Source organism: Eurytemora carolleeae, unplaced genomic scaffold, assembly GCF_000591075.1.
Source record: "Eurytemora carolleeae unplaced genomic scaffold, Eaff_2.0 scaffold1669, whole genome shotgun sequence".
NCBI classification, from domain to species: domain Eukaryota; kingdom Metazoa; phylum Arthropoda; class Copepoda; order Calanoida; family Temoridae; genus Eurytemora; species Eurytemora carolleeae.
The window spans coordinates 29306-48154 of NW_019397767.1; the positions used below are offsets into that span (position 1 = coordinate 29306).

Below are 18849 nucleotides of genomic sequence, written 5' to 3' on the forward strand. Positions count from 1 at the left end.
TGATATTTCATAATATTTTTTATTTTATATGATCTGATTGTTACTTTTGAAAAAAATTATTCCCGTTTCAAGGAGTTTTGATAATGAAGACGACATCTTCATACTTCATGTTTTTTCATATTTTATAGCTTAAATTTTTACAATCAAGTTTATGTTTAATAAGTAAAAGTTTCATATTTTGTCCAAAATTTATAAATTTATAAAATCAAAGTTTCATTAATTTATTTAAGTCCCATAGAATAAATTTTATTTAGAAAGTTGAAGGTTCCATTGATTTGTTTAAGTTTAATAGAAAAAAATCTTTATATTTTGTTTAAATTAAAGATTTTATACTAAATAGTTTCATTATTAAGTTTAAGTGGAATAAATTAAGATTTATTATTTGATGATGTTTAAGTATGTTTGCATAGTCGACTCGGAGAAGAATCTGACAATGAACACAAATTCCAAATCTCTTAACTTGAATCAATTCCTGAAACACTTGAAGTTTTCAAACATTAAACATTCAAACATAATTATATAATATAATATATAATATTTTAGAATTTTTGTATAATTATCTGAAAATAATGATCTATTAGATACATTCGTTTTTCAATGAAATTACAGTTTTAAAATAAGTAAAATAAAAGATAAAATTATTTTGTGTGACTTTGAAGCAAAAAGGGACATAGACCATACACGCACATTCTTAAAGTTTAAAGGTTAATATCGAATTGAAATCACTTTCATTTTTCGCGAAAACTCCCTTTAAAGAGACTTTAAGTGTAGTTTCAAGTGACCCTGCAAGGAAGGACATGTCCTATCTATGTAGGTTTAAGATAGAAGTAAGATTAGTAGCGATCAAAAGCACTTTTTTATCGCATTAAGTCTATACCCCCTTTCATTTTTCGCGAACAATCCCTTTAATAGGTAGTATTGTGAGTCGGATATACCACCCCACCAATAAATGTCTTTTCTTTTTAAGGTATTGTTCACCAATTTAAAACAATACAATTAACCCAGGGGGGTTGTAATTCTCTACCTGTGTGCTCAGTTAGCTGTAATGTACACTTACAACTGCTTACTAATATTGATATACAATAGGTTAGGCCAGAATCAACTTATAATAAACAAATATGCAGTACGCTCTCGGATAGTTTATGGCCTATAAGATCAGTAAAGTGTTGCCGTACATCATCACTCTATACACTATAACCTCGTTGAATTAACCAGTTAAATTTCCGTGACTAACCAAGCTCCATAATAAAATATTGAAACAAATCGGGGTTTCTAGATCAAACAGACAAACAGTACTTATTATTTGCTTGTGCTTTTGCCAAAAAATCTTTTACCCTGGGGATGAAGTCTTTAAAAGGTATGTAATAATTATAATATATAAAGTTCTAATCTTTGTGTGTCTGTCTGGATGTCTGTTTCTTTGTTTGTCCGATCATAACTCAGGAACCCCTGGACCGATTTGCCTCAAATTTTGATTCGGGAACTCGGGAGACCCATAGAATGTTCTTAGCTTGGGCGGGAGTAAATTTCAATAACTTTGGTAAAGCTGGGTTCCCAAGCTATTTTATGATATCTAAAGTTAAGGTCACGGTTTAAAATGTTAAAGGTTAACACCATCAGAGTCAAAAATCAAGAGAACAAAAAGTTACATTAGAATTAATCTTTTTGTAATTTTTAGTAATTTTATTAGCTACAACATAGACTGGTAGGCTTTCCAGTTTCTCCCATTGCTGTCAAAACTACATTGTAATTCATTTGTTTCTATAATTTTTCGTTGTTAAGGAATTGAGTCTTTGCCACAAACTCAAATTTTCTAATTGCTATACCTTAGCAACCTGATGGTCTGAACCTTTGATATATTAAACTTAGACTATTTGATCCAACAGAATTCTTAGTTTGAAAATATCTAAGGACTACGACACTGGGCTGTAAAGATACAGGGTGTCCCAAAAAAAACATGGGAATTCAGTGACGAATTCGATATCGTCTTTTTTATGAATTAGCAGTGTAATACTTAATTTCAAAAGCCATGATGGTGTAAACAAACATTTGTATTTCAGAATATGGGTATTCAGACTGTTAAAAGCGGGCATTAATTAAGTTCCATTTTTAGCTTCCATTCAAATTTAGTAAGAGGTCTGTTTAACCCATTTTGGATTGTACAATGTCTGATTATCATATCTCTCATGAGAAGTCTGAAATTGCTTTATCCATCTGAATATGTTTCAAGAAAGTTCAGAACATTATAGGACCTTGCGAGACATAACTGGACAGGACAAAGTATAACAGGACATTACAGGACATTACAAGACATTACAAGACAAAAATGGACATCACTAGATACTATACAGACATAGTGCCATGGTATACCATATAGTACAGCTAGGTATCGTACAGGGAAAGTACAGGTAAAGTACAGGTAAAGTACAGGTATAGTACAGGTATTAGAAAAAAAGGATAGTACAGGAATAGTACAGGGATAGTATAGGGAAAGGACATGCAAAGTACAAACATAGTAGTTAGTATAGTTATATTACAGTGATAATACAGAGAGAGTGCATAGATAGTGCATGGATAGTACATGCAAAGTACATGCAATGCAAAGTATATGCAATGCAAAGTACTGGAATAGTAAAGGTATTAATAAAGCAAAGTTAACGCATTGATGGTCTAAATTCAGCCTTTTGTATTTTAGAACATGGGTATTCAGAGATTTACAAATAAATGGGTAAACTTAAAAACAGACTTCCATTAAGTTCCATTTAATCATCTTTCATTCAGACATAAAGGAAGGTCCGTTTAACCAATTTTTGATAGCACCATGTCCGAATTTCAGAACTTTTTTTATGCACAGGAATAACTTTGGTTCCAGCTCTGAAGAATCATAATTATTTCCCAAAAAGTTGTTTTATATGGTTTAAAAATATAAAGTTAATCTTTGTTTTTTTTTTGGTTGAAAATTAAAAGAGATTAAGGACAATCAATTTATATTCTTTGCCTTCCTGTTTGTTTTCAATTAACATCAAATCAGCTAAACCGATAGGACCCACATTTTTGTGGCAAGGTTTGAGAACCGTAAAATGTTAAATGAAAATTGCAGAGGTTGACGATAATATCAATACAATGAAGACAATATTTTATTAATAATGTTTCGATTTACCGTAAAAAAAGGCTAAACTAATTAAGCTCACATTTTGCACCTCACAGAACCACAGGGTGACAGGGAAGTAATGACAATATGTTGATGACAATTTGGTAACGACAATTTGGTAATGAGAATTGGTAATGAGAATTTGGTAATGACGATTTGGTAATGACGATTTGGTACTGACAATTTGGTAATGACGATTTGGTAATGACAATTTGGTAACAAAAAGTGACAATTTGGTAAGGTGAAAATTTGATAAAAAAAGTGTGGCAAGTATACATATTTGAATTTATTAAAAATAATTAAATTGTGTTTGGTTAGATTATTCAACATTTAATAGGCCACAACGCTAGCCTATCCTAGTCGCAGCGCTCGGCCCAGAAATTGTCTTAACCAACCCTATTCCTAAATAATGTAAGAGACAGCAGCGCTCGGCCCAATAGCCCATCCTAGAGGTTAACAAAAGGTAATTAGACTATAAAGGTACATAGAACTAGCAACAAAATTAAATTTACTAATCCATATATCTTTACAACCTGGTATCGTGAACCTATATTTCTAACAAAATTTTTCTTTAGATAAATGTTACTTTAGACAAAAAAGTACCTTCAGACCAAAATTTACGTTACACCAAAAGTTACTATGGACCAAATGTTATTTAGACCAAAAATTTACCTTAGACCAAGAAAAGTTAGACAAAATTGAACGTTGACATAATGTTACTTAGACCAAAATTGATTAGACAAAATGGTTGTCACTTTTTTTTGTGCTCACGAAATTGTCACTTTTATGTAGTTATATCCCTGGCTGTCACTTTTTTGTAGTTACAAAATTGTCACTTTGTGCAGTTACCAAATCGTCATTTTTATGAAGCAATAAAATTGTTATTACCAAATTGTCACTTTTTTGTAGTTACCATTATTGTCTTTACCAAATTGTCGTTACCAAAAAGTCACCTTACTAAGTTGGCATTACCACATTGTCATCACCAAATTGTCTATAACAAATTGACGATACCAAAAATTAGCCAATCATATAATTACATACTGGGTGTCCGACGAAACATGACAGTTGGTAAAAAGTTTTGAATGTCTTCATCCACATTGTGCTAGATATGAAAGACTTTTTGCAGTTTATTTTGTTAATAAAAGCTTTTACTCAAATATAGTTCAGTTTAAAATCAATTTGACTAGAATATAACTATAAATTAATGATTGTATAAACAGAAAATAGGATAGAAAAGGAGACAGATATGAAAGTTTGATACAAGAAGAGGATGATACTGACAGATATCAAGGACAATAGTAAAAAGAGGACAAATGCCTGTAAAAAAGTCAAGATAATTATGAAAATAATAATTTTTTCAAAAAACACGAATCTATAAAACTATACACCCACTAGCTTGAGCTCAATTGTGTTGAGATATTTCATAGAAAGACATTTTATAGAAGGAAATTTCATAGATAGAACATTTCATAGATGGGATATTTTGTAGATAGGACATTTTGTAGATAGGACTTTTTATAGATGGGATATTTCCTAGATAGGACTTTTTATAGATGGGATATTTCCTAGATAGGACTTTTATATATGGGATATTTCGTAAATAGGACTTTTTTCATAGGCAGAGAAGAATTCTCATAGAGATAGGTAATTTCATATCATGGAAAGAACAGGTTATAATTTATTATTAGAGATTTCTTGGAGGAAGAAAAAATGCTACTTTATCTGTTATGAAAGAGTTTGATTTTAGTCTCAGCTACAGTGATAACCAGAAAGCATTGGAATAGGTAGACGACATAATACCAATACGTTTTAAGTTTTAAAAAGCACGGGGGGGAGTNAATATTCCTGTGATAAATTGACTAGGCTTTTACGATGTGGTTAAATATCGTCTTTTTTATTTGAAATTTGCCCATTAAGCTGTCCAACAAGCTGTCAAAGCTGTCATTGCAAAATAGGTACACCAAAAGGAGGCTTTTAAGACCTGAGGTCCGAAATTAACTGCAATGTTTTCAACGACACTTAATCAGACTTTGTTCACCAAACATGGCTTTTCGGACTTTGCAATATTGCAAAAAAATTGCATATTTAGAACGGAAATTCTGTGTAGATTACCCTGAATAAGTTTTGGAAAGATTGGTCAATTGACAACAAAGTTATTGTCATTTAAAGATATTTTTTTGAGGTCTGAATAACCATAGTCTCATTACGCCAGGTCTGAATACTAAAAAAAGTCTGAATAAACATGGCCTGACGCAGAGAGATGGATGGATTAAAATATGGATGAATAGGTAAAACATAAATGGATAAAAATATGGATGAATAGGTAAAACATAAATGGATAAGAAGTAGAAACATGATAGATGACTATAAACTAAAGCTAGGTGGATAAATAAGAAGAAGATACATAGATAGATGACTAGATAACTAAAGCTAGATGGATAGATAGATAACTAGATAGATGGATGGATAAGAAGAAGACACATAGATAGATGACTAGATAACTAAAGCTAGATGGATAGATAGATAACTAGATAGATGGATAGATAAGTAGATAGCTCGTTAGTATTCAGATAATAGAACAAGAATAAATTATGACCGATCTCCGGCAAAAAATACCCAATACTGCCCTTTTTATTAACAATGTTAATACACGCCGCTATTACTTCAAATTTAAGTGGGAAGGTATAAAGGGGTGGTACAAAGAAAAGGAGGAGCGGGGGGGGTATGCCTTTTTATTAATGATGATTTTTTTATGAAACCTTATCTGTACTGACTAAATGAATGATTGCACAAGGTATGAAGTGAATTGATCTAGTTTTTGATTCATAAACATGCAATGCGCAGTATTATACACTTTTGAATATTGAACAGGAAAAATACAATACATTGTACATTGTACATACATTGTACATTGTACATACATTGTACATTGTACATACATTGTACATTGTACATACATTGTACATTGTACATACATTGTACATTGTACATACATTGTACATTGTACATACATTGTACATTGTACATACATTGTACATTGTACATACATTTTACATTGTACATACATTGTACAATTCTAAAAATATACATTATACAATACATTTATAAACAAAAAAGATGTTCGGATAAAACTGTTCAAAACTTGATTTTCAAGCTACTCAAAATTATTTGCCTCAAAATAACTGAAAATTGTTTTAATTACGTCTGCATATTCTACAATACATTGGTTCCCGCTGTACATATTTTATAGTACAGTACATTGGTTCCCGCTGTACATTGGTAACCGCTGTACTACTTAAATTACCATGCTCGTACAATTTGTATCGTACCGTCCCGGGGTGCGTACCGAGATGCAATAAAGTACAATTTGTATAGGTTCTCCTGTACTCTAATTACCAAGCCAGTACAATCTTTTTCTTACAGTTCCTGTCCTTCTGTACTTTTATCAACAATATTTTAGCGTACTTTGATTTGCCTGTACAATTTGTCTAAACACACACTGTCATGGTCCTAAATATAATTCACAATTTGGCTACATTGTTGTTGTTGTCGTTGTTGAATAAATTCGTAAATTTTATACTTTCCAGACCTTGTTAATCATCTAGTATTATATACGTAAGCAAACTGGTAATTGGGAGTTAAGAATATAATTTATAGTAGTTCCGTGGTATCAGAAAATAGAAAATGAAAGGTGTCAAAAAAAATCTTTTATTCTGCAATATTTTTGAAACATTGTTTCAGACGTACTGTTGTTGTGTAAAGTTTTCTAAAATTTAAATATTTTTCAATAAATTAAATATTTTTTGTACAGCCTGGGTTTGAGAACTACTATAGCATCTACTCTGGTAGATTTATGGGTTAAATATAGAAGCTTAGGTTCATATTGAAACCAGGCAATTAATTAATCTAATATTATCATATAGATAACCTATACTCCCTCCCATATAAGTATCAAATACTAGACACTGTTAGTCCGTTTCATTATCAATTACTAGACACTTTTAGTCCGTTTTCTTTATCACATACAAGGCACTGCTAGTCCGTTTCATTATCAAATGTAAAACTTAAAAAATAAAACTTAAAACCTAGACGAAGTTAATCGAAATTCCTGTATTTAGCCAAAAAATGTTAGATTTCAACAATAAGTTGGAGGTATTCCAGGTCTGTCAAATGCTTGCATAAATTCATTTTGCTTTGATATTTTTAAAAACTCCTAATAATAAAAAACTGAAATTGTGTTGTTTCTAAAAATAAAATATAAATTGCCCCTGACAAGTGTAGTTCTAACCCCTATCATAACCAATTATATTGTCAGAAAAGAATTCGAAAAATATCCAAAAATCCTCGAGTTAATTACTGGCACGAGGGGATAAATTAACAGATAAAGAGGTGAAAATTAAACCAATTTAACAAAATCATCAAAACAAATTAACTTTCAACCAGTATTAAGGATGAAACCCCTCTGGAAATATGATTACAAAAATCTAACATTTTTCTCGTCGCTAATTTTACAAAGAAACCAAAGGTTGAAGATGTTTAAAGGGACTGTGAACGTAATTTCAAGTGACCCCCGGCCCCCATGCAAAGATGGCTATGCCTGATTCACAACGGTACCCTTAAAAGCTTTGCATGATCAAGCATAAATCAGATATCCATGTTTTTGTTTCTTTAAACTTTTCATTTTTATTTGCGGTCTCTCTGAAAAAGTGGTTTGCGCATTTAATTCTTGTTTTAGGAACCAATGGAGAAATCATCAGAATTAAACACTTTTTGAGTCAGGGAAAGGTCGGTATATCTTCCACATTTTTTATCAGATTAAGGTTTCAAGGGTACCGTTGTAAATCGGGAACTGCCATCTTTAAATGGAGGGTCTCTTGAAATTACGCTTATAGTCCCTTTAATTTTTTTTTGGGGGGGGGCGCTTTTATAATATAGAATAAAAGTATGTGCCCTTGTTAGAGAAAATTAAAAGTAATTGTAAACATTCTCTTCGCTCGCTCACGTGTGAAATTCTAATCGACATCTTGTATCCGAGGCAGGAGAGGGGGGGGGGGGGGCTAGTTCTCAGCTTTTAATTGAACTAAATAGTCTGAAAATGAAAAATGTTTATAAATGTTTGTATTTCTCTTGATATTGGAAACCCTACAGAAGCTAAAACAGAAGAACGAGGGAGGGAGGGGGAGAAGACTCTATCTTCAAAGTGAGACCGCTTCCAGCCTCAAATTAACAGTTTTAAAAAGTTCTTGATATTCATTAATTCTTAAAAAATTCAGAGGGCACAATTTTAAAAAAATTGAATATTTTCTTTTATAATTTATTTCCGGTTCAGAACTTTATTTAGCTCAACAGATTTATTAATGTTAATATTTAAAAAATTTTATGTTCGATGTAAATCGCTAAATTGTGAACTGTTGGACTATTGGCTTAAACATAAAAGCCTCTTTAACATAGGTTAAAACTGAATATAAAAATATTGTGATGTTATTCTTTTTTAATGCATGAGAATTGCCCCCCCCCCCCCCTCGAATTGCAGAAAGAGTGGAGGTTCAGATCTATTGCTTTCCCTCCTCGTATTGCAGAGAAATATATCGAAGCGGAGCTATAATTACAATGCTCAAAGGACACACGGTTTTTGCGCTGCAAATTTGCAATATTGTGACATTTTCAAGACGCAAGGCACACCGCAAAAACGATCATTATTTTACTTCACAGGTATAGCTTGGATGGGCAAAATAGGAGGAGATAATTAATTGTTTTTCCCATTTCGGTTAGATAATAAACCTAGATATAGATATAGATATATAGATATATCTTAGATAATAAACCTAGATATAACATTACTAGATACTATACTGACATAGTGCAGGTATACCATATAGTACAGCTAGGTATACTAAGTACAGGTTAAGAACAGGTAAAGTACAGGCATAATACAGTTATAGTACAGGGATAGTACACGAATAGTACAGGAATAGTAAAAAGGATAGTACAGGAATAGTACAGGGATAGTACAGGAATAGTAAAAAGGATAGTACAGGAATAGTACAGGGATAGTATAGTGAAAGGACATGCATAGTACAAACATAGTACAAGTTAGTAAAGTTATATTACAGTGATAGTACAGAGATAGTGCATGAATAGTACATGCAAAGTACGTGCAAAGTACAGGAATAGTAAAGGGATTACTAAAGCAAAGTTAACGCCATGATGGTGTAAATTCAGACTTTTTTATTTCAGAACATGGGTATTCAGACATTTACAAATAAATGGGTAAACTTATAAACAGACTTCCATTAAGTTTTATTTACTCATCTTCCATTCAGACATAAAGGAAGGTCCATTCAACCAATTTTTGATTACACAATGTCTGAAAATCATATCTGTTACGAGAGGTAGGAAAATAAAAATCTGAAATTTCTGTATCTGTCTGAATACCTACAATTCAACTATAGAAACTATAGAAACTATAGAAATTGTAAGGATCTGACATAGTGTAGGTTTAGTACAGGTATAGGTGTAGTACAGGGAAATTACAGGTAAAGTACAGGTATAGTACAGGTATAGTACAGGTTTAGTTCAGGTATAGTACAGGTATTGTACAGGTATAGTACAGGTATAGTACAGGGATATTATATTGATAGTACAGGGATAGTACAGGTATAGTACAGTTATAGTACAGGTATAGTACAGGTATAGTACAGGTATTGTACAGGTATAGTACAGGTATTGTACAGGTATAGTACAGGTTAAGTACATGTATAGTAAGGGATATTATAGTGATAGTACAGATATTGCGCAAGGATAGTACAGGTATAGTACATGGATAGTACAGGGATAGTATAGGAATAGTACAGGGATAGTACAGGGATAGTATATGGATAGTATAGGGATAGTACAGGGATAGTACAGGGATAGTACAGGGATAGTATAGGGATAGTATAGGGATAGTACAGGGATAGTACAGGGATAGTACAGGGATAGTATAGGGATAGTAAAAAATAGTACATGGATAGTACAGGGATAGTACAGGGATAGTACAGGGAGAGTACGGAGATAGTATAGGGATAGTATATGGATAGTACAGGGATAGTATAGGAATAGTACAGGGATAGTACAGGGATAGTATATGGATAGTACAGGGATAGTACAGGGATAGTACAGGGATAGTACAGGGATAGTACAGGGATAGTAATGCAAAATTTTGAATAACCTGATTTTTAATCAAGAAAAACTAAACATGTGCAAATAAAACTTGTGCAATTCGTTTCCTTATGTCAAAGGCTTTCCAAAAAATCAAATTTTATCAAAATCTGACAAGTGGAAGTGGGTCAAAACAAAGTTTTAGTTTGTTACATGGAAAAAGCAGTCATTCAGGCAGTGGGCCTGAGGACTCAGGCAGTTAGAATTAAAGCCCGGTTTTAGGCCTAAAGGGAGGGCTTTGGGTATGTAGGAAAAGTCAGATAATTTCAACAGCCTCAGACCAATACTTTTTGAGTTATGTAAAAAAAACTACAGGGGCCCCCCAGCAGGAATAGGGTTAAAAAGAAAATTAGACAGGCAAAAATCTTTTCAGTTTAAGAATTATTTTGATTCTAAATTTATTCCTTTAAAAAGCAAAATTTCTTGTGATTTTTGTTAATATGGTTTATCGATATCAGCGCCTGTAATGTAAATAACGTTTTTAGTTACACAATTCTTACAAGATTTCAGAACCCCCTACTCCCCAATCATCCATTTCTTATATTCTATAACCTATTAATTACTCGTATCATTTCATACACCATGGTGCAAAAAGTCAGGATTTAACATTTCCTTGACTTGACATTAGATTTAAAAGACTTAGTTTATACTTTTTTACCAAATTTGATTATTTAATATTTATAGTGGTATATTGTTTGTAAATTGTGGTGATAAAATATATATATTTCATATTCATTTAGTTTTAAGAAAAGTAGATATTTATTGTAAATTTATCAAGCTTTCCTATAAAAAATTTAATTTAATTAAAAAAAAAACATTTATTTCAAATTGCCGAAGTGCTGTGGAAGTAGAAAAAATTGGTTCAAAATAAAAAAAAAGATACTAACGTCAAACTAAATAATTTTACGTACTGATAAATAGCAACGAAAAAAAATGAGACATAGGGTTTTAAAGGAAGAAAAATTTATGTCTCATCATTTAATTCTAAAAAAATGTTTTGAGACTTTCTCTTTCCATATTCACATTTCAACTATCATCTTTCCTCTTCTTAGTTCACTTTCACTTCAAAATAAAATCTATTAAAAAGTTTAAGCCTTTATTATTTTATTTGATATATTTATAATATTTTAAATATTTTTGCTGTTGTTCTTCTGTGCATTTACAATGAAAACTTAATGAGAAAATTGACAAACTATATGGAAAACTAACAAAATCAATTTTTTTTGAACAATAAAAAAAATAAGTCATTCACAAATATGAACAAACAAAATTTTTAATAATTGAACACGCCCCGCATTATGGGCATTATTATGGGCATTATTATGGGCATTATGGGCATTTAAATACAGTTGAAACCCCGCCGACGAAACTAGTCTCAAGATTATCAGCAACAAAGTCCCACTTCGTACCATCAAACTTTTCAATTCTATTTTTGCCTGTACCCCCTCCAAACACTGTTACAAGGTTGTTGTATACATGTAAGCCTGGTAACCACAGTCTCTGATTCATATTACTAATTTTTCTCCATACTTGTGTCTCTAGATTGTAAACCTCGACATCAGAAAGAACGGTTGTATTACTGAAGAAATTAAGATTGACATGTGAATTTTCATTTTAACGGAAAAAATAACAAATGATATTATAAGAAACACTTACTCATTGTTAATAGGATCTCCAAAAAAAGTCCCAATATTTCCTCCGGCTGCGTAAAGTTCGTTGTTGAAAATGGTGCATCCAAGGTTGTGTCTTAAGTAAATCTTATAAACAGAGCTATCAAACCAGTGAAGAGCCCTATAGCCTGTTCTAGCCGCAATGCTCGGCGTACCATGCCCACCCTTGCCACAGCACTTGGCCCCATTGCAGCCGGCAGCTCCTCAGTAGGGCTGGGCATGTTCCAACTTTTTCTAGCTGTTTCCGTTAATTTTTGAAAACCTAGCTGTGCCGTTAACTGAACTTTGCCCAGCCCTACATCTCAGAAGGCCTAGCCTAACCCTTACTGTACATAATCGAAGTTTTAGCACAATTTGAAAGTTGCCACTTGGAAAAATGCCTTTAGGAAAGTACCTAACTCCTAATTAATTACCTCGGTAGGCTCATTTTAGGAAGAACCTCTATTAACTTTCCATCCACATCATATTTCTCCATAGTGGCAAGAGGGCCTGTTCCTGTGTTTCCTCCCAGCAAAATTATTTCAGATTTACTGAATTAAGATTTATTTAGTCCTTTCCTTCCTGATAGGCATCATTGTGAGGTCCGTTATTAAACATCCTTGTTTCTTTGGCTTTCAAGGTTTTTAAAACAAAATTTGAAAGACTTGACATTTAGCAAAATCTGATTTTCTATAAGGTTGTTTTTCATTTTAGACTAAATTTAAAAAATAATATATACAATTTATTTAACCCTGTAAAGGCTGGGGGTCTAAATCTATGTATATCCTGGGGTGGGGTCGTCCACCAAAGTGAATAAATACTAAAGTGAAACAGACAGAATAAAGACGACTAATTAGGCCATACGGAATCATTACATTTTTACATCATTTGTTAATTTTTCCACATAAACTCTGAGTGACAGTTTGTAAACAAACTGAAGTCCAGCTAATTTAGTACTGTACACTCCGTACACACAGATTGTAAGGGCCCTGCAATATTATTTTTACATACTTGGGACAACAAATGTCGTCATCCTACTATGAGTTTGGCCCACTTTAGTATTTATTCACTTTGGCGTCCCACTCCCCCCCCCCCCTAGAAAAAAGCCTTAGAGAATAGGTATAGGATTAAAATGCATGTTCATAGCCCATTTTTTCAAGGTTAGCTCATTGAAAAAAAAACGATTAGACTAATAAGTTTAATAGTTTGGAAGTTAGGGAGGGTTGAAAAAAGGCCAAAAAAAAGGGTCAGAACAATGAAAAAAAAATATTTTTTTTGTTTTAAACAAATATCAATTAGTTTTTAGATCTGTAGCATTAGATACAAAAAAAGATATGGGCTATTTTAGATTTTATTTCAAAGACCGCACTTTTTTCAATCCTGTAACCTACCCTATGCATTAGAAAAAAAAATGTATGCATAGGGTCCTTAAAATTTCTATTCACAAAAAAGTGTTTTAAATTTCAGAAATAAATAAAAAGTTGTCATTTTTATTTTGAAAATTTAAGTTTCTAATTTTTTTTTTCACAAATCTTTTAAAATTTTGTCATTTACAAATATGTCACCTGACTGCTACAGAACAATGGTAAGCTCTTGGTGTTTGAAGTTTATTAGTCAGGGTTGTCCAACTATTCCCGTCATAGCGTTCAATTAAATCAATGGTAAAAAAACTATTATTAAAAATACTATCAGAAGTACGTACTGCTCCCCCAGTCAACAGAATAGATTGTCCTACTGTTACCATACTTGGATACATCCTTCTTGTAAGCAAACAATCAGTTGTTACAGACCAGCCCTCAGAGGAGCCTAGAGTGCCGTTGTAACACCTGGTCAGATTTTATTTTTAATATTTTTATTAAATAGTCATAAATTCATCCTTATAATCTAAATTAATATGTGGAACTTGATTTTCTGATATTCTGAATAAAAACTCGAATCTAATGTATAACAATTTCAATCTTTAAGGCCGGGTGTTAGCAAAAAATGAAAAGGCTCCAACTGCATATAAAGGAATGATCACTTTGAAGAAAACTCAATAGTTAAAGCCTTCTATCTTTGCAACCTGAAGGTACAAACCTTTTAAAATGGCCAACATAGATTATTTGATCTAACAGATTCATCCTTTAAAATATCTAAAGTAAACGAATACGACATTGGATAAAAAAAATCTGGGGATAAAAAATTCTTAGTTTGTGACAAAGACTTAATTCCATTGAAAATGAATATTATCTACAAGCCTTGGATGTTTTTGCAATATTTTAATTACTAAAGCATTAGATAAAAACAGAATGATTCAGGGTCATATATACCCATTTCATTTTTTGCGAGCACTCCCTTTAAATAGATAGTTAAACATCTTACTTGTTTGGAGTTTCGGTCCTTGTATCTCCATTGTTGAGAATAAGGGCTTTTCCGTTAAGAATCGCAACTCCTGCATTGAAGAATAAATGACAAAATGTACTGCATGCAAAAAATTATGGTGAAACTACTAAATCATTCCTTGAAGGAACTGTAAGTTTAATTTTATGTTAACGTCCATGTGAATAGGGCATTGCCTAATTTACATGGATTCTCTTTAAACTTTGACTGTTAATCAGGTATATAGAGAGAGCTTGTGTATGATCTGTGAAATGTTGAATTGATCTAAAACCTAGTGTACACTACAAACTGTATGAAATCAACCCAGCTGATCCGTGTCTAGCATATTCAAACATTCGAAAGTAATTTTTTTTATCTGTCATTTTTAGTTCTGATCCGACAAACAAACAAGCGCGCAATAAACAGAGGTTACTACTTCATACATATAGATGATGATGATGATATTGATGTTTTACCTCCTGGCATAAATCTGTTGCTACTAATATCATTATCAACTTCAGATGGCAAGGTTATTTTGCATGGATAGCTCTGAACTGCTGTCTTTTTCCCTGTTCACCAAATATTGCCAATTATATTCTGTCAGTAATGTTAGAAACATAATTTTTGGGATTTTTTTGGAAAGAATTTGAAATTGTTAAAATGATCAATAGAAGTTAAATTTTTCATGGGATTAGTTATCCAAATGTTTCAAAAAGACAAAATCAAAAATAATCATGTTCTCTTCCATAAAGTCTGTTTTTCCAAATACAAAAAAAATATATTAACTTACCTGACCCAGAAGAAGTTCCAGAGCCACCAATAAAAAAAATACCATTCTAAATTATTAAATTAAAATTTTAAACTAATCTTTCAAATTTTCATGTGAAATGATTTTTTTCCCATGAATTCTCATCAATGGATGGATATTTAGGGTGTTCCAGCCCATAATGGATCGTTTATATCTCTAAATTGATATTTTCAGGACTAATAGGAAAATTAAAAAGAATCAATTATTTTATTGTATAAAGCTTAAGTAAAGAAAAAAAAAACTAGGTTTTTCGAGTATTATGTGTATTTTGAAATTCATACTTGGATATAATCCAATATTTTATAGGATGGAACTGTATATACAGGTTTGTCAGTTAAGATCATAAATAGAACTACTATTACAGAACTTGCGATTGAAAAAAATTGGGAAAATAAGCATACTGCATTTTAAGATGGAAAATACGCATACAGAAAATTAAACACTTCTTTGCATTTTAAATTCTGTATGGAATTCTTTCATATTTTTTTTAAACAACATTAGCATATAGAAATATAGTTCTGCCTGTTTAATAAAATCAATTGACATTTGTGAACGCTGAAACCATGTAAATGTGTGACTGGGAGAACCAAGGTCACTATATAGGTTTGAGGAATGAGTGTGAACTTCATAAACAATGTAAACTAAATTACCTGGCAAGAAGCATCTGGAGCTGCAGAAGTAGGAGAAGCAGCTGAAGCAGCTGAAGCAGCTGAAGCAACTGAAGCAGCTGAAGCAACTGAAGCAGCTGACGCAGTTGAAGCAGCAGAGATAGGAAGAGCTGAAGCAGTAGTAGAAAGAGCTGCACTAGCTGATGCAACAGAAATATTAGAAGTAGAAGAAGCTGCAGAATCAGGAGCAGCAGTAGTAGAAGGAGCTATAGATGTTAAAGCTGCAGGAGCAGGTGTAGAAGTAGTAGAAAGAGCTACAGAGGTTGAAGCACCAGGAGCAGCAGTTGAAGAAGAAGCTACAGAAGTTGAAGCAGCAGAAATAGCTACAGAGGCAGCAGTTGTAGGCGGGGCAGCAGCAGATGAAGCAGAAGAAGCTGGTTGAACTCCAGCTGTAGAAGCAACAGGAACAGTAGCTATGCCTAGATTTACAGCTGCCAATCCCACAACTTCTTTACAGGTAATGGTTGCTGTTCTGTCGGTGAAAGCTGGACAATCTTTGAACTTTGATCCGATTTTCACCCAAAGAAGTAAAATCTTATCATTCATGATTACATACTGCCTTCTGGAGTTTGTTCCTTTCTTGATTACAAATTTAGCCCCATTAACACAGCCTGTTCCTTTGAAAGTTAGATCAGAAAGTACAACATATTCACATCCCTCTCCAGTCTCATCAATACGAACCTGGGCTGTTCCAGCTGGTATCTTCATACGCTTAACAATGATTTTTTTATTCTTCTTTTCTTCCTTACTTTCTTTCTCTGAAATTTGATTTGAGATCTTGCTCTGTTTAATGATGGGCTTTCTCTCCTTCTTTTCTTTCAACATTTTTTTCCCAGGTGTCTGAGAATGAATTTTCCTTCGCTTAATGATAGGATTTTTCTTCTTTTCTTTCTTAATGTCTTTCTGCGCTGTTTTAGCTGGGACTTTCTTTAACTTACTGATATAGTTTTTCAGTTCTTTGTTATTTTCGTCCTGGCCTTCTGGAGCTATTTGCTTTTTATTCCTGTGAAACCTTTGGCATCGTTTAGGATCGTTTACTCTTTGACCATTGATGAAACAATTTTTCTTAGGTTTAGTTTCCTGTGCCAAACAAAAGGCCACCATGGCCAAGACCAATATAGATAACCAAATTCTCATGGTCCCTGAAAACAATCTCCTCTCAATTTTTAAAACAGCATGCTGCTTGGGGACAAAGTGAATAAATACTATTATTTTTTTTTCACGACTTAGGGACCGGGTGGGGGTGCAAGACCAGTGATCAATTAACAGGAGAAGAGGGAAAGGAGAGAAAGATGGGAGAAGAAGGGGGAAATGAAAAGGGCAGAGCTGGGAACTTTTGTGTTAGAAACTTATAATCCCAATCACTTTTAATTTAAGGATCCAAACATTCAAAAGATCGAGATTAAGCATCAAACACAATACAAGTGTTCCCAGCTGAGGGCAAACAAGAGAAAAAATGAAGAAAGAGGAGAAAAAGAAGGTGAATTTAAATATTAACCTGTTGTGGGGTTCAGAGTTTAATCTTGAACTGATAGATAATCATTCTATTTCTATCTTTATATAGGCAGTTAACATATTCCACCTGTCAACTGAGGGTATGATTCATTTTGCTTCTATTCAAATATATTCTTCATTTTGTTCAATATCTTCTTCATCCAATTCTTCACATTGCTCCTATTCCTCTATCTTGTTCTTATTCCTCTATCTTGTTCCTATTCCTATATCTAGTTCCTATTCCTCCATCTAGTTCCTATTCCTTTATCGTGTTCGTATTTCTCTATCGTATTCCTTTTTCTTTATCTAGTTCCTATTCCTCTATCTAGTTCCTATTCCTCTCTCTAGTTCCTGTTCCTCTATCTAATTCCTATTCATCTATCTTGTTCCTATTCCTCCATCTAGTTCCTATTCCTCCATCCAGTTCCTATTCCTCCATCTAGTTCCTATTCCTCCATCTAGTTCCTATTCCTCCATCTAGTTCCTATTCCTCCAACTTGTTCTTATTCCTCTATCTTGTTCCTATCCTTTATCTTGTTTCTTTTCTTAATCCTTGACAGTTTTTCTCCTTTTCCCCATAAATTTTGTCACAACTTTTACCGTAAAGAGAAACATAGGTTGGTTTACCGTGGTTTAAGAGAAGAATATGATAGTTTACCATGGTTTAAGAGAAGAATATGATAGTTTACCATGGTTTAAGAGAAGAATATGATAGTTTACCATGGTTTAAGAGAAGAATATGATAGTTCACCATGGTTTAAGAGAAGAATATGATAGTTTACCATGGTTTAAGAGAAGGATATGATTGTTTGCCAAGATTTAGGAAGAGGATAGGATGGTTTATCATGGTTTAAGAGAAGAATAGGCATGGTTCAACATGGTTTAAGAAGAGGATAGGATAGTTTACCATGTTTTAAGAGAAGGGTAAGATTATTTGCCATGGTTTAAGAGAAGGATAGGATGGATTACCATGGTTTATCAGAAGGATAGGATTGTTTACCATGGTTTATGAGAAGGATAGGATGGTTTACCATGGTGTAAGAGAAGGATAGGATGGTTTATTATGGTTTAAGAGAAGGATAGGATGGTTCACCATGGTTTAAGAAAAGGATAGGATTGTTTACCATGGTTTAAGAGAAGGATAAAATAGTTTACCATGGTTTAAGAGAAGGATAGGATTGTTTACCATGGTTTAAGAGAAGGATAAGATAGTTTACCATGGTTTAAGAGAAGGATAGGATAGTTTACCATGGTTTAAGAGAAGGATAGGATTGTTTACCAGGGTTTAAGAGAAGGATAGGATGGTTTACTATGGTTTAAGAGAAGGATAGGATGGTTCACCATGGTTTAAGAGAAGGATAGGATGGTTCACCATGGTTTAAGAGAAGGATAGGATTGTTTACCATGGTTTAAGAGAAGGATAAGATAGGTTACCATGGTTTAAGAGAAAGATAGGATTGTTTACCATGGTTTAAGAAAAGAATAGGATGGTTTTCCATGGTTTAAGAAAAGGATAGG

At 32.7% G+C, this 18849-nt stretch overlaps 1 protein-coding gene across 1 annotated transcript; it reads right to left on the reverse strand.

Moving 5' to 3' along the window:
* Positions 1 to 11493: 11493 nt before the first annotated feature.
* LOC111715840 (uncharacterized) lies at positions 11494 to 17352 on the reverse strand. The gene is made up of 9 exons (XM_023491224.1): positions 17336 to 17352; positions 15820 to 16979; positions 15152 to 15197; positions 14838 to 14930; positions 14365 to 14434; positions 13569 to 13829; positions 12438 to 12554; positions 12011 to 12100; positions 11494 to 11933 (listed from the first exon to the last, which is right to left on the reverse strand). The coding sequence occupies exons 2-9, from the start codon at positions 16972 to 16974 to the stop codon at positions 11684 to 11686; spliced, it is 2082 nt and encodes a 693-aa protein (XP_023346992.1). The 5' UTR covers positions 16975 to 16979; positions 17336 to 17352; the 3' UTR covers positions 11494 to 11683.
* Between the last annotated feature and the right edge of the window lie 1497 nt (positions 17353 to 18849).

Excerpts from the sequence above, each read along its gene's own strand:
- LOC111715840 (XM_023491224.1), bottom strand. The coding sequence starts at position 16,974 with ATGAGAATTTGGTTATCTATATTGGTCTTGGCCATGGTGGCCTTTTGT. Across the intron at positions 14,435-14,837 it reads CAACAGATTTATGCCAGGAG|GAGTTGCGATTCTTAACGGA; the intron begins GTAAAACATCAA and ends TCTTCAATGCAG. Across the intron at positions 11,934-12,010 it reads GGAGATCCTATTAACAATGA|TAATACAACCGTTCTTTCTG; the intron begins GTAAGTGTTTCT and ends TAATTTCTTCAG.